This window comes from Melampsora larici-populina, assembly GCF_000204055.1.
Source record: "Melampsora larici-populina 98AG31 unplaced genomic scaffold MELLAscaffold_2, whole genome shotgun sequence".
NCBI classification, from domain to species: domain Eukaryota; kingdom Fungi; phylum Basidiomycota; class Pucciniomycetes; order Pucciniales; family Melampsoraceae; genus Melampsora; species Melampsora laricis-populina.
Window position 1 is genome coordinate 3,557,622 of NW_006768766.1, and position 15,185 is coordinate 3,572,806.

At 40.3% G+C, this 15,185-nt stretch overlaps 4 protein-coding genes across 4 annotated transcripts; 2 read left to right on the forward strand and 2 right to left on the reverse strand.

Annotated features, from left to right (window-relative positions):
- Nucleotides 1-506: 506 nt before the first annotated feature.
- Nucleotides 507-4,167, reverse strand: MELLADRAFT_115157 (uncharacterized protein; the record flags this gene model as incomplete). The annotated part of the gene is made up of 10 exons (XM_007404490.1): nt 507-1,313; nt 1,594-1,745; nt 1,853-2,324; nt 2,396-2,539; nt 2,627-2,669; nt 2,745-3,158; nt 3,258-3,357; nt 3,649-3,712; nt 3,751-3,803; nt 3,890-4,167. 10 exons carry the CDS (start codon nt 4,165-4,167, stop codon nt 1,117-1,119), a joined length of 1,917 nt encoding a protein of 638 aa, XP_007404552.1.
- Nucleotides 4,168-4,184: 17 nt separating this feature from the next.
- Nucleotides 4,185-5,021, reverse strand: MELLADRAFT_70717 (uncharacterized protein; the record flags this gene model as incomplete). Its single annotated transcript, XM_007404489.1, has 2 exons — nt 4,185-4,517; nt 4,595-5,021. The coding sequence occupies 2 exons, from the start codon at nt 4,679-4,681 to the stop codon at nt 4,443-4,445; spliced, it is 162 nt and encodes a 53-aa protein (XP_007404551.1).
- Nucleotides 5,022-8,454: 3,433 nt separating this feature from the next.
- Nucleotides 8,455-9,334, forward strand: MELLADRAFT_59331 (uncharacterized protein; the record flags this gene model as incomplete). The annotated part of the gene is made up of 5 exons (XM_007404427.1): nt 8,455-8,603; nt 8,666-8,816; nt 8,889-9,062; nt 9,105-9,194; nt 9,236-9,334. 5 exons carry the CDS (start codon nt 8,455-8,457, stop codon nt 9,332-9,334), a joined length of 663 nt encoding a protein of 220 aa, XP_007404489.1.
- Nucleotides 9,335-11,807: 2,473 nt separating this feature from the next.
- Nucleotides 11,808-13,610, forward strand: MELLADRAFT_102077 (uncharacterized protein; the record flags this gene model as incomplete). The annotated part of the gene is made up of 9 exons (XM_007404428.1): nt 11,808-11,887; nt 11,979-12,190; nt 12,258-12,302; nt 12,378-12,483; nt 12,564-12,863; nt 12,944-13,051; nt 13,254-13,287; nt 13,384-13,473; nt 13,539-13,610. 9 exons carry the CDS (start codon nt 11,808-11,810, stop codon nt 13,608-13,610), a joined length of 1,047 nt encoding a protein of 348 aa, XP_007404490.1.
- Nucleotides 13,611-15,185: the final 1,575 nt, after the last annotated feature.

The window sequence follows — 15,185 nt, forward strand, 5'->3', positions numbered from 1 at the left end:
CTTAATCCCTCAGGACCACGTCTCTCTTGAGCAAGTGAACAACCACAAATCAGTTTGAGAACTGCGCGATGTTTAAAAAAACCTTGAAGAACTTCATCAGAAAAGTTTTCATGATTAATTGAAGGAATGATTTGAGAATGTTGATCTAAAATCTCTCTAAGTATATGTTTAAAATATGATAAAAGCTTGGTTGACATTTTAATCCCAGCGATATTTACAAATGTGTATAGTATTATGGTCAACAAGGAAAGAATCAGGATACGTATTGTAAGTAATCAATTCAATTTTATCACATCATTGTTTGAAATTGGTTTATTTTCCTCATAATGACGTTACAATTTTTTGGGGGGGTTGATTAAAGAGTGATTGCGTCAAATCGAGATGAATTTTTAACACGTTCAACTCAAAATGCAAAATGGCATTCATCTGGAAAAGAAAGAGAAAAAGAAGAAGACAATGTGATATCAGGTTTAGATTTAATTGGAGGTGGTACTTGGTTAGGATATACCAAAAGATTAAATCGATTTGGATTTTTAACTAATCTTTCAAACATAAATCCATCAAACCAAAAGAAATCAAAATGGATAAGTAGAGGTAATTTATTAAAAAATATTTAGTTCAAACTAACACCCAAACTTTGAAAGAATATCTTCAAGACATTAAGGATAATAGTGCTTTAGATCTTATGGATGGATATAATTTAGTAATCGGTGAAATTCAAGAGGATGATGAAAAAGTGATCATGGATTCGTTTTGTACTCGTCAAACTTATGATAATGAGATTCAAATCAATTCAAATCTTAGTCAAAAAAGTCGAATTGAAGAGTACAAGGAGAATGGAAAAAGTAATGGAATTGAAAGTGATGAAGAAGAAAATGAATGGATTAAAGTTAAATTAGGAAAAGATTTATTGACTAAAAGAATGATTAAAGAATCAGAAGAACCAAATCAAGAAAAGTTGATTGAAGATTTGTTCGATTTTTTGAGGTATGTGAGTTTTAAGCGCTCTCGTCAAATAATAAGTTGATAAACTGATTATTTTAATTCCTTATCCTTGAAATCAAGTCAAACGGATCCAAATGATGAAGCTTTACCTAAAAATATCTTGATTTGTCCTCACCATAGACTCAATGAACCATCAGATATCCCCAATTGACAAAGTTCAGATCGTTTCATTCCATCTCCAGTTTCTCTTTCAACTGTATTAAGTTTACTAAGGATCAAAGACATCATACCCATATACTTATCATATGAAACTGTTGGTTTTCTTTTCACTTTTGGTGCTGGTGCTGGTGCGGGTGTGGAGCTTGGGTCTGTCATATCGGTGTTTGTAATGGGATCTATTTTGGCTTGCGCTTCTATTTCTATATTGGCCATTGCTTCTTCTACTTCTTCTGGTACATTATATTCATCATCATCAAGACCAATATCATCTTTTTCAACATGTATGATGGATTGTCTGAGCAAGTTATAAGCTTTGCGTACGAATGCAGGGGTGATCTAGTGGATTGATTCAGGAGAATAATACAATCAACATATAATCTAAGTTCCGGAGAAATCATGATCGAGACTGAAAAATGGTGTAAAACTCACCATTTCCACACCGTGAGCAAATAGCTTCACTGAGACGAATCATACTTTCTAATTGACGAACAGTGATTCGAGAAGAATTCCTTCCCCATCCCTGAGAATCATCCTGTCTCAGATCTCGATACTTTTGTTCTAGTAAAGCTGAAGCCTCAGGACTAAGCTGAGAGATATCAAAAGTATTGATTTCCAAATTCAGTAAGAGAGGCCAAAGAAATCAAACTTACTTTAGTGAGTTGGTTGAGTTCGACAATAAAGAATATACCTCTGTAGAGCATCAGTAGAGAATTCCGGAGTGATAGCAGCATCCCTAAACCAATGTGCGTTGACGATATGACTAGCGATAGCAAAATCCACATCCTCATTACATTCATCCAAAACGACAAAAAACAAATCAAATCGACTCATGATCGGACCACTCATCGCCACATTAGCTCTTGATGACATCTTTTTATTATATCTACCACCCACAGGATTACCAGCAGCTAAAATTGAAGTTCTAGCATTAACAGTAGCTTGAATTCCAGCTTTCGCAATCGAGATCGTTTGTTGTTCCATTGCTTCATCAATTACAACTTGATCTGAAATATCCATTTTGTCAAATTCATCAATCGCACAAATTCCATTATCTGCTAACATTAATGCTCCAGCTTCGATTGTAAATTCACCAGTTTCTTCATCTTTGACTACTGCTGCTGTTAAACCTGCAGCTGATGATGCTTTTCCACTGGTATAAACTGATCTTGGTAAAAATCCACAAACATATTTCAAATTCGAGATTTAGAAGTTGAAGGATCTCCAACAATACATAAATTGATATCTCCTCTTAAATTAATACCTTCATGTGTTGTTTTATGAACTCCTCCCATTAATTGTAATAGAATTCCTTTTTTCACGATTTTGTGACCATAGACTGTAGGTGCAATTGATCTAACTGATCTTGAATAAATGTCTTTTGCATTCACCATTTCTCAAAGTTCTTCTACTTCAGGATCTGTCAAGGCAGTGAGGAATTCTCTTCGAGTCTCTTGATTATCACTCACTACATCTGGATCTAAAGTCTGGACATTGGCGACATTGACCTATGGAGATCAATTAAACATAGCATCAGCGTGATAGCGTTAATAAAAAAGGGAAAAAATCGAAAAAATGTGTACTCTTGAATCTGCCCTTTGAACCATGCACGCCAAGAAAGCTGTCTTATACGTCAAGCCTCTTACACCAAGAACCTTCAAACCACTAACACCCATAGTAGCAGGACCACCACCGCCTTTCCCACCATTATCACCAGCATGTCTAATCATTTCAGTATTAACACCAGGTAAACCTAATTGAGCCACATCAGGTACAACAATAAAGGTACCAGTAAAAACACATTTATCTCCTGCTTTTGCTTTTTCTACCATCTCTCCACGTAAGATTACATCTAATGATCTGGGCATTGAACTGGTTGGAATCTCATTTGAATTTTCTTGAATTCGAACTCTTTGCCAATCTGAAAAAATGGATTGTTCAATTGAAAGTTTCCAATCTGTTCGATTATTACATTGAATATTGGGACAAATATTTGGCTAAAGAAAATCATCATCAAAAATCAAAAAGTTACAGAATGATTAGTTCAGAATAGAATGATAAGATTAGAAGAAGAAGAAGAAAGATTGAATACATACTTCTGTATATCTAAATTGTTGTTCAACATCTTTTACAATCGTTTTACATTCTTCACAAAGAAATGTACCAAAGATTAATTCAGGTCTAACTTCACTTGTTCTAGTAATCGTACCACCAATTGACATTAATTTTCCATTTTTTTAGTTCTTAAATGTCGAATACCAATCACTAATGGTAAATTACTTATAGCTAAATTGAATTGTCGATTAATTAAACCTGTTGAATTTGGTGAATGAGTTTGATTGTTTATATGTAAGTAATCTGGATCAAATTTTCTACTAAGGACTGGATTCCTTGTTTGAGAAAGGGAAGAAAACTAGGGATTGAAAATTGATTAGCTTTGGTACGAAGGTAAATTGGATTGATGTTTGTGTGTGGATCGAGACTTACCGATAATATTGATCTCTGATAGCATTGGCAAGAGATATTTCGGTGGATAACAGATGTGAATAATCTACGTATAATGTAGTGGTTTGAAGCCTCATCATAGACTTGACTGAGAAGGAGCAGAAGCACGAGTTTCTTCAGTAATGTCTTCAACAAAGCTGAAAAATTAAGAATCAAACAAATTCTTTATCAGTATCGTTTCGAATGATGTAAAATGATTGTTTTCTAAGAGTCAAATTCTTACTCTTCTACAAATTTAACCATTTGTTCTTGAAGTGAAACACCAGTTTGATCTTTAACTCTAGGTATCTCATCTGGATTTCTTTCTAATCTTCTTCTCATTCTTCTTGCAACTCTTCTCTGTTCTACTTCTTCTGCTTCATTTTCATTCATTTCTTCATTTTGATCATTTGATGGTTGTCTTGATCTAACATCTTGCATTGTTATATCTGATTCTGATGGAAATACATTTTGATCTGGTTGTGAAGATGGTAGATCTCCAGATGATGCTAGAAATGACATTTGACTTTAGATTTTTTCTTGATCGGTTCGCTTCGGGGTTTTATTATTCAAAGTCTTGATCGATGTTGATTTCTACTTCAATCCGAATGTATCCTTTATTTCTTTGACTTCTTCGTTGGTTCAAGTTTCAATGTGTAGTTCAACCTCAGAGCTCAGAACCTCAAATAAATTTTGGTATCGGCTTTCATATCGGGTAAAACTCCCGTTAAAGGTAACAATAGGTTAACATCGTTTTGTTTACGATGTACGAATTCACGTAGGGTACGGACCAGAATTCAAAAGGGTGTTGAATTGGGTGATAAGGTGGTACAAGATGGGTCTAAGAAAAGTGACTGAGTTGAATCGGGTACCTGGATGGTTGTCAATGACAAGTCAGACCATGAAAACCGTACAGTCAATTGAAAACTAAGTGAGATGCAGAACTTACTCTTGTGGGCCTGTAAGCTTTCCAAATCATTCCGACCGCTTCATCAAAGTTATCTTCATCGGCATTTCGTTTTTCAGCTTGAATCATTTTCTTAAGTTCATCACGTTCAGCAGAGTTTTTGGGAATTTTAAGATTGAGTGATGTGAAGATGTAGATTGATGGATAATCGAGATGGATGAGGTGAAGGTCGAGAAGGATAGCTTGAGTGAGAGGTGATGTGGGGTAATTTAGTTCGACTGAAATGAGTTGAAGGGAATTAAGATGGTAAATGAGATTGAAGACGATGATGTTGAGTTGAATTTAAAGGTGCACTGGTACTATTATTCCTACTTGGGGGTCTTGGTTGGATAGCATAATGTGGAAGAGGTGGTGGTGGTGGCGGTGGTAAAGGAGAAGTAGGACCTAGTTGGACTTGGTTCTTTCATTCTAATCATGGAATGTTGATGATGTTAGATGAGTGTCGAGTCGACCAAGTTCCAACGACGACGTAAGAATGGCACCGAGACCGGACATACTCTCTTCAGGATCTGACTCCCAAGGCTCCAACCCCAACCTACAAACGGGAATTGCGAGAACAGGCATCTTTGCCCGGTAGTGGCCTTGAGCATATGTTTTGACGGATCCCCCATGGGTTCATACAATCAGGGCAGGACCGCTCATCCCGGCTCATCCCAGCTCATCACTGTTGATGAAGTTGGATGATGGCTCAGTGTTCCTGAGGTCAATGCCTGAGTCTGGCAGTTGGGGATGGGGCAAACTGGGCAGGCTCAGCGTTCCAATTTGGGTTGGACACAAATTTCACAGTTTTTTTGATACTATTGCCAAAGAGATTTGGGCCCCCGACGTCGGGGGCCTTCTCCACGGGCACTGTGTTAATAGTATCATAAATTAGAAACGATAATATGAACCTGCGACTGAACTTGACTCGAAATCTGCTTCACTTTGAGTCCGAACATGGGTTTTCCCAATGGACTTGTGGTTTCGGCAATGTCAAAGTTGTGCATCTTCTTCAGCTTTTTGCAAGCCATTCGAAGAGACTTATATCCGGGAAGTTTCACGTCCAAAAGGCCAACATACGACCTGAGTCGTTCATATTGAAGGACTGCTGTTGTTGTCCTGGTTGTTCCAATAGCAAGTAGTCCGACAAGTTGCTGAAGAAGTCCACTTCAGTTGGTTGCAACTTATGAGTTTTAATTGAAGTGACAGACCTCAAGGCTTGTGAATGGTGCCCAGGAGCCGTCGTCAGCAACTTCTTCTGATGTGGTTGAATTGTCATCATCCCAGTCAGAAAAGTCGCTGTCGTCGTCATTGTCAAGATCGTCGATCTCAGGCCAATCAACATTGCGAGTTGGATTGGCCAATAAGCCCAATTGATCTCGAGTCCAGAGGTCAATCAGGTCTCGTTGGAGCATCTGAAAGTCTCTGGCCTGCTCATCATTGTCAGAGTCCAGGATCGGAGTTGTGATCATGGGGCAGGCAATGTCATCTGCGTCCAAATTATGGTTGTCCTTGTCTGATGATCGCAATGTTGGTGATGTTCGGTTTTCTTCAGACGAGTCGGGTGCAGTCCATTGCTGAAGGTTGGCAATATGGCTTTGATTTTGGCAATGTCGTCGGATTGACGAAGCCTTCATCCCTTGGCTGCCGGGGCAAGCACGGCATAAATATACACCTGGCTCATTGTCGTTCTTGGTAAAACCTGGAAGATCACAATCAGCAAATATGATTGCATCGTGTTTGTGAGATGAGACTCAACAAGTCGGTACGCCCTCAGGAAGCACCATTATGTCAATAATCAATAAGATGCGGACAAAAAGAAAACAATGAAAGATTCGATGAAACGTGAGGAGGAAGGAAATTGGTGATCTTCAGCAAATCAAAGGGAATGATCACATCCTTTGATTTTCTGGAAATACCAGTGATCAACTGTCTAAGACCCAGTTAATCACTGTAACTGGTGATAACGCATGACCAACCAAGTGGCTCATCGTGGTTTTACAGGAGTTTGACTGGTTACAGTTGCCCAACCATTTTTTTTGGTGGTTGAACAACTGTGTTCATTTGACCTCCCGTAAAACCAAAAGACAGCCGGGGCCAAACCGAAAATACCAAAGTTCTGTAATGGTTTTTTTTAAAACTCCCCAGGAATGGTTTCTCAACGAAAAGGGGGTTCGTGGTGTAAGGGTAAGTACTAGGATTACGAGCTTTCTATTATTTCAGATATGTCTAGTTTGCGAGTCTACTATACATATCTCTTTCTCAGCCTTATGCTATCCTAACTTAGGATCTCCTAAGTTGAGAACACTGTGGGGGGGGGTGTCTCAAGCCCGGAAGTTTACCAGGAGGTGACTCCAGGGCCTACGTCAGAGGCCCCGTGAGTCTAATTCCGTTGAGAATACTGTGGAGGGGGTGTCTCAAGCCCGGAAGTGTACCGGAAGGTGACTCCAGGGCCTACGTCAGAGGCCCTGTGAGTCTAATTCCCAGTCTGTTTTGGGCTCCAGACGGCGTAAAGTGCCTGAAAAAGGATACCAGAGAGCTTAGTCCTAGCCAAGGGATGGTGGGTGGGCGCAAAATTAGTACATAATTTTACTAAACAACTTGCAGAGCTTGAATGCTCAAATCTTTTGACTGAGGTGCTGGGGAAGAGTTGCAGAGAGTTGGAGGAAAATTTTGTTCCTCTCTCTGTATCTTCTACCCACCCAACTTCGTTGTGTATGTAGCATTACACGTGCACCTAGTCGACTCTTACCCACCTAGCTACGATAGAAGATTCTTAACATGTCGTGCCTTTGGTGGGAAGTTGTCAACTATTGATGTTCCAAAATTATCAGGCCTCAAATAGTGTTTTTTGAGATTTTGATGAAGCCAATCTCTGCCTTATGCGCGTTTCTAGCTTATCGTTCATTTGTATCAACACTTTGACTACTTACACCACATTCACTCAATTTTTCTGCAACACATGTGCAATACTTCATCATGCCAAGTCCGTGCCAAAATATTGATTCAAGGTGCTTGTCAATCATTTACCTTGAAAGCTGTGTGCTTTTGCTTGTTGGGTGAGTCTATTTGGTTGATTCTCATTTTATTGGATGGTCGTAACATTGTCTGACATGTCCTCTGATCCAGGGCACACAGTCCGGACATGGCCAGACAACAGCTTTATCTACCTTCTTTTGGGGCAGCACATGAATTTCAGCAATATCATCCCCAACCTGCTGTCTCTGAATTGTGTTAATTCACAAACTCCCAGTTTGGTGATGCTACACTCACTGTGCTGTGGAACCAGTATAGCAGAATAGCGGTCTTTGGTGCTAGCTGGGCTGGTGAGTAATCAACCACCTCACCATAAGCTTGATAGTCCATTTGATGGTGTGTTCTCTTTGTGCATTTCTGTGATTCCCACAGATAATGCACACCCTCACCCCAAAAAATATGCTGGGACATTGAGAGGTTAGCAAGGCTCTCCTGAGGCCTTCTCTCACATCTGCAAGACCTAGCTCAACCCTCTCATCTTGGACTCTCAACATAGCCGCCTTATTATCACAGAAGATATTCAAACAGGATAATTTGGGTGGAGTAGTGATCTACTGGTCTTCTCACTGGCAAGAATGTCCCACTGTTTGATTACGCTTAGTACGTGTACATGACTCAACTTGAGCAAACAAGCTGATTTATAATGCTTGAAACTTTTTTTCAAATCAGGTGGTGGGGAAGTTGCCAACAATAATCTGACATACACTGACAAGCCCAATACCAGTACGTAATTAAATCATTATATACCTGATGTTTGTAATAGGACAATTACTTGTGGAAGTGGCCCTGTTTTGCATTTCTGAATCTGGTGGATTGGAATCAACCAAATGACTCAAATATGGACTTTTGCTATCAAGGCCAACTCTACTCTCAGCAGATCTGAAGTCTTGGCTAAAGTTTTTTGTTGGGTAGACATGCAAATCACCGAGCTTCAGCACCAAGTTACCAAAGCTAGGCAAAATCTCTCTGTGAACAGGTAAGCCCGTTGAATACTCAATCTGAGATAGCTTTTTACTTAGCATCTGTCCTCTACATTAGCCTTCCGTGTGGCTTCTTTATCATACCCATTGCACCGCTGGAGACGGTCCCTACCTTTGTATCTCAGGCTTCTGATCTAGCCAAAAACTCAGCTACACTTGCCAGAAGTTATCTGCAGGTTATTGGTGAAATGAGCCATAGTTACAACTGGGTAAGCAAATACAAATTTAACCATCAATCTGTGATGTACTGAGCTTTTGAGACCTATTGTGTTATGTTACAGGGCATGTCTTGTTTTGTGTCTGAGATGCAAATTACTACCGACCCCTTGACATCCCCAGGCTGGGTCAAAACATATGACTTTGAGCACTTTTGGAGAGATTTCATTGCCCATCAGAGCCAGGTAATTGACTATCTGCTTAAGACTGATTCATTACCCCAGACTTGCCAGCAATCAGTATGTTGACAGGGCTTGAAACCTGTATTTATTTGGTACCAGTATCAACCAACTGTTTTCAACACGCCCTGCCTACAAGAGGTCAACGGCAAGCAAGTTATATGTTCTGACCTGGAACAATATGTATATTGGGTAAGTGACCATTGCCCAATGTATAGGCTTGCTTTACACAGACAATGAACCCCATGACTTGCTCTCAGGATTCCCTTCATCCTACCACAACAATGCATCAAATCATTGCGCAAAGTCTACTCCCTGCTGTCAATTACTGAAAGTAGTTCCTTGTGATCTTCAATGATTTGCTTGGTGTTCAATCGGGAATTGTACAATCAAAAGTACAAACGCACAGAAAAATCAGGTGGTAACAAACACAAAGCTTTTGATCACATCACATCATCAATATCAAGAGGAATGGATATCCACAAAAGAGAGGAGATTATTTCTCGTACAATGATTAGCAGTGTAAATAGATCAGAACACAAATTGTACATTCACCGGAATGTGCCATATGTTGATCAAGGTGCACTCTTTGCAGGCTCGAAAAGGGAGAAAAAGTATGTGTCACAGAGAGTGACAGGTGATATTTGCACACAAGCAAGTGCATGTTTGTACATGTCCATGAATTCAACGGCCAACATTGAACAGGCCAACCAACAAATAGTTTCCATGAGATTCTGATGATATTGAACTCACACCTGCAGATCAAGAGGTTGAAGATGTGTATTCCTTCACCTCCTCCTCATGTTGCGTCCAATTTCATCAATTTGACGCCCACTGTGATTGCACTTTGCAAGCTTGCATGTATAGTATGCCATGGCCAACCCCGCCGTAGTAAGGCCAAAAGTTTTGGCAAAGATGATGCCATGACACACCCAAAAAAGGCCCAAAAAGCTCATATCCCGCTGGAAACAGCATCCTTTGACTCCGAGTTTGTGGGTCGCTCTCTCAAGCTCACTTGGTTACAATAAGAAATTAGTGCATAGTGGCAACCATCAAGAGGCAAGAAGCCACGGGCCGGGTAATCTGTAATTATAGTCGCTGCAACCAAGCTTCTTTTAATCTCAGATGGATATTAAATTGACCTGAAAACCCTTCAACTTTTGCAAACCTCACCCTTTCAGGAAGCCAAGGATAGCTTTGGAATCCTTGCATCATCGGCTTCCTAAAACTAGCTTTTCATAGTCACTGCCATCCAGCTCTTTTAATCTCATAAGGGGGCTGTACTTGATAATAGAAAAATAACAATAAAATCAAAAATCAAAATGGAGAAGACAAAATTGTTGGATTTTTCTAAAAAGCTAGTTTTAGAAAGCAGTTGTTGCGAGGATTCCAAAGCTATCCTCGGCTTCTTAAAAGGTTGAGGTTTGGAAAAGTTTAAGCGTTTCCGGTCTAAATCAAAGATTACAAGAGGCTTGCTGGCAGCGACTATACAACAAACAATCTGATTTTCATTTGGTGTGCCCTTGACCTTCGAAAATCTAAAAAAAAACAAGAACTTCAAAAATCAGTCATATGAGGATATCCATTCATCCTATGAGTAGAGCAAGTCTAAGTTATGTATGGGAATCCTAATCAGGAAACCAGAAGCTATCTTTTTTCTAGTAGACGGTTTCTAGATTTGTTTGGTACTTTTGGTTGCCACTATCTAAACCAGTCCCACCACTAGGAATACTGTCTCTACCATGAGACCCATAAACCTTTGAGCGTGGTGTGGGGGTAGTCCTGAGGTCAGAGAGGTCTAGTATGGGTATTAAATACCATACTAGAATTTCCAACCTCGGGGCGAGGACAGGCATGAGAAGGTGACTTCTCAACCCCCCGGGCGGTGGGTGGGTTTTTGAATTTTGAAAGAGAGAGAAGCGGGTTATCCTTGCAGGAGATGCAGGATTCAGCAAGGAGAAATTTGGAGGAGGGAGGAAAGGAAAATTTTTCTTTCTCCTAATTCTTCCAAATTCGAGAGGTTGGAGTTGACATCTCCCAACCACCCGTGATATCCCCTGCTGAACCTGTCACCCCTTCTCCTCTCGAGAATGGGATTCAGTGTACCTGCTCAGGCTTGGAACACTACCAATTTTCGAATAGCCCTAAAGGAGAGGACCCCAAAAATATATTGATTTGTGAATAAGTGATATTTGCAATCTTTTTTGAAAAGTTACCCAATTAAGTGGGGCTTGATGGTTGCCACTATAATCTCGGGTACAGATGAAAAGTGTGATCTGGGCAAGCATTGATACCGATAATTAAATGGTTGAAGATGTCGTCTCTCTTGTATTGCGATGTCATTGGACCTTGACTATGTGCATACAGAGTTATCAAGTGATACCCCCCAGGTTGAGATTCACAAGTCTATCCTCCAGCATCCCTGATGCTCTCCTCTGTTCAATTGTGTAGCCAGATTGGGATAAGGTCGGCTCGCAGGCCCGTAACCTTGGGGAGGATGGCCGGTGCTCACTTGTAGATAGAAAATCTTTGATTCATGCTTTCGGCTCTCACAATGGCCTTCACTAGAGGTGCCGTAGTCCCATTTTCCCAACAGTTGACGGCTCGCACCATTTGCCATCGATAGTCCAATCCGATCACATTCGGCTGTTTGAGATTACGGTTCTGAGGTTCATAATAAATACTCTGAACGAGGCTCTTTATCCATCTGAGGCTGGTCTCCAACGCCGAGCCTATGTCAATTATTTTCATCTACGTCCGCCACATTCTCTTAGTCGTCTCAGAAACGCGTGCCTCACAGCCACTATGCCATTCTTCCCCCAAAATGCCCATGCCAGATATCTGTCAATCATTTTTCTTGCAAGTTTGGTGCTTTCACTCGCTGGGTAAGCCTATTTCTTTCATTCTTTTTGTTTGCTTGCTGCGCATTGACGTCCGTAAAATCGTTCTCGCTTGTCACTTGGGCCTCTGGTCCAGGGTGCGCAGAAAAAGTGCGGCTAGACCACAGTTTTTGAGCTACCTATCGTCTTATGAGACTACTTTAACTTATAATTCTCAGCAAAATCTCGGACAAACTCCTGACTCACGATCGTCCCAATTCCCCTCAACTTCCCTGATTAACCTTGATACGGATAGCCTGGCGTCAGGAGAATATACCAGCATAGTCGTGTTTGGCGCTAGCTGGGCTGGTAAGTAACCATTGAAACATACACTTCATGGTGCAATCAATAATTTTTATATTTCAAATCCCTATAGATAATGCTCACCCTCGCCCTAAAAAGTATGCCGGGACTTTGAGAGGTTAGTGAAGCTTTACACTTTTCCCACATCTTGTGAAACCCAACGTACCCTCATGTCAGACTCCTACCTCGACAGGTTCACCTTATTATCAAGGACGATATTCAAACGGAATCATTTGGGCGGAGTACTTATCCAATCGTCTTCTCACTGGCGAAAACATCCCACTCCTTGATTACGCCTAGTACGTGCTGACTGGATATGTAGATACCTCAGACAAGCAAGCTGATTCCAACTGCTGGAAACTCTTTCTAACCATTCAAGTGGTGGGGCAGTAGCTAACAATAACCTAACATACACTGAAATACCTGATACGAGTACAGAATTGAATCAGTATATATCTGATGTTCGTAATGGGTCAATCAATCGTGGATATGGACCTGTTTTACATTTCTGGTGGATCGGGATCAACCAGATAACTCAAATATGGACTGATGCTATCAAGGCAGACTCTACTCTCAGCATGCCTGACATTTTGGCTAAGGCTTCCCGTCGGGTAGACATGCAAATTACCGAGCTTCAGCGCCAAGTCACCACAGCTAGGCAAGATCTATCGGTGAACAGGTAAGCCAATATAGTACGGGGCCCCATTGAATACTCGATGTGAGATAGCTTACTCACTGATCCTGTCCCCTCTTGCGAAGTGTTCCGTGTGACTTTTTCATCATACCCATTCCGCCATTGGAGACGGTCCTTACATTTAAATATCAGGCTTCTGATCTAGCCAAAAACTCGAAGACTCTTGCCAAGAGGTATGTTGAGGTGATTGGTGAGCTAAGCCGTAGATACAACCAGGTGAAGAGAATAGCAATCAAACTCTCCACTTGTGATCTACTAATTTTTTGATACATATCCTTTCATATCTTAGGGCATCTCTCGTTTTGCGTCTGAAATGCAAGCGAGTACCGAATCTCCGACATTTTCAGGCTGGGTCAAAACATACGACTTTGTAAGCTTTTGGAGGGACGTCATTGCTAATCCGAGACAGGTAAATGATCAAGCTCTCAAAACCGATTTCTCGCCACACTTCTTACAGTGGTCAATATATCAACACTGATTCAAAACTACATTTTCGTCTTATCAGTATCAATTTGTGATTCCGGACAAGGCCTGCTTACACTATGTTGATGGAAATCAAGTATCATGTTCTGAGCCAGATGAATATGTCTATTGGGTGAGTGACTGGCGTCTTGCATTTCAAGCTTGTTTTGTGCTCTTCTCTAACCATAAGTCTCTCAGGATTCACTTCATCCTACCACAGCAATGCATGGAGTCATTGCCGATAGTCTACTTTCTGCCATTAAAGATTGAAAACAAGTCTCCATGGTGGAAGTGGACGATTTTTGATATATCGAGTCCTCAGTGTAAAAAGGAACAAATATAAACAAGCGATAAAAAGTCCTTATTGTCACATCAAAAGGGTAGTGAGACTAAATAGCACATTCTACACTCATCGAGATATTTCACTCCTATAATAATATCATTCTCGCTTCCTGATTTGCTCGGCATTTGAGAGTTTTGAAGATCATTTTTGGTGTGAGGTTAAACTTATGCAGCGACGAGATGCTTTTCCATAAAGCGTGAATGATAGACCCCCTCTTCCAATCTTTCCATAACAAACTTTGAGATGTCTCACATTTTCAGTGCGAAATGGAGAGTCACAAATTTCTCAGACCAGACAGGTGATCTGGAAAGAATCACAATGCAATGATGTAAGCAAGCGCACTGGCTATGGATCACATAAAAGTGATGAGTGAGAGTAAAGCACCTGTTGGAAGGTGGCACAAATAAAGAATGGAGTTGTTTGAGTGAAGAAAATAACAGATATGCAAACAACAGATCTTTATATAGTGGAGAACTCTTCAGATATAGGTTTGGTGAACACACAGGGTTTGTGACTGTCATTTACCACTTTGGGAATAGCAGAAACAGGTATAAGCATTGTGGAACAAAAGAAATGAAAAAAAAACAATATTTATAGAAGAAATGTCTTGATTGAGATTTGGTAGGATGGTAGGATGGTAACTGGTGTAAGAGATGAAACCAGACTTCGATAGTCATCACTTATCACCATGAACCATGTACCCTCATCTACCTATTTGGATCAACATGGTAGAGTCTAAGTAACCTAGATCCCCTTGTATTGACCAATTGTTTCAAAACAACTATGTATGGTCTTGGCAACTAAAAAACTGGTGTTGTCTGTACAAAGAATAATAATCTTAACTAAGCCACTCTTCCAACATGGCCACATCCGCTTTTTAAGAGGAGCTTAAGACTTTTACAGAAGTACAACATGAACTAGCTCATTTTATAGAATTGAGTCAGGAATCAATGAAGAGACAATCTGACAAGCATGTTCAGCAAACACCTGAATGAAAGCCTAGGAGATCAAGTTTGGCTGAATGGGAAGAACATACCAACAACAAGGCCAAGTCCAAAATTAGACCACCCATGGCTAGGTCCCCTTAACATCATCAAAAGAGTATCCAAGTCAGATTACAAATTGAAATTGTCTCCCTCCATCAAGGGGATTCATCTAGTTTGTCATGTGTCAATGCTTCGAAAGAAAGAAAGTATAGTGGAATGTGAACAAACTGAACCACCAGTAATCATAATAAATGGAGATGAAGAGTACAAATTAAGCAGAATTTTAGATTGTAGGAAAAGGTAAAACAAATCAGAGTATTTAGTCAGTTGGAAGGGATTCAACTTGAACCATAACATGTGGGAACCGGCCAAGAATTCAGAAGACAGTAAGGAATTAGTTGATGATGTGAATTTAAAGTATCCAAATATAGTGTAGACATAAACTGCACAGGAGAAGACAGTGAGTGGGCATAGCTTTTTACCACTGGGTTTTTTAATTCTGCCCAGGGAATGAAC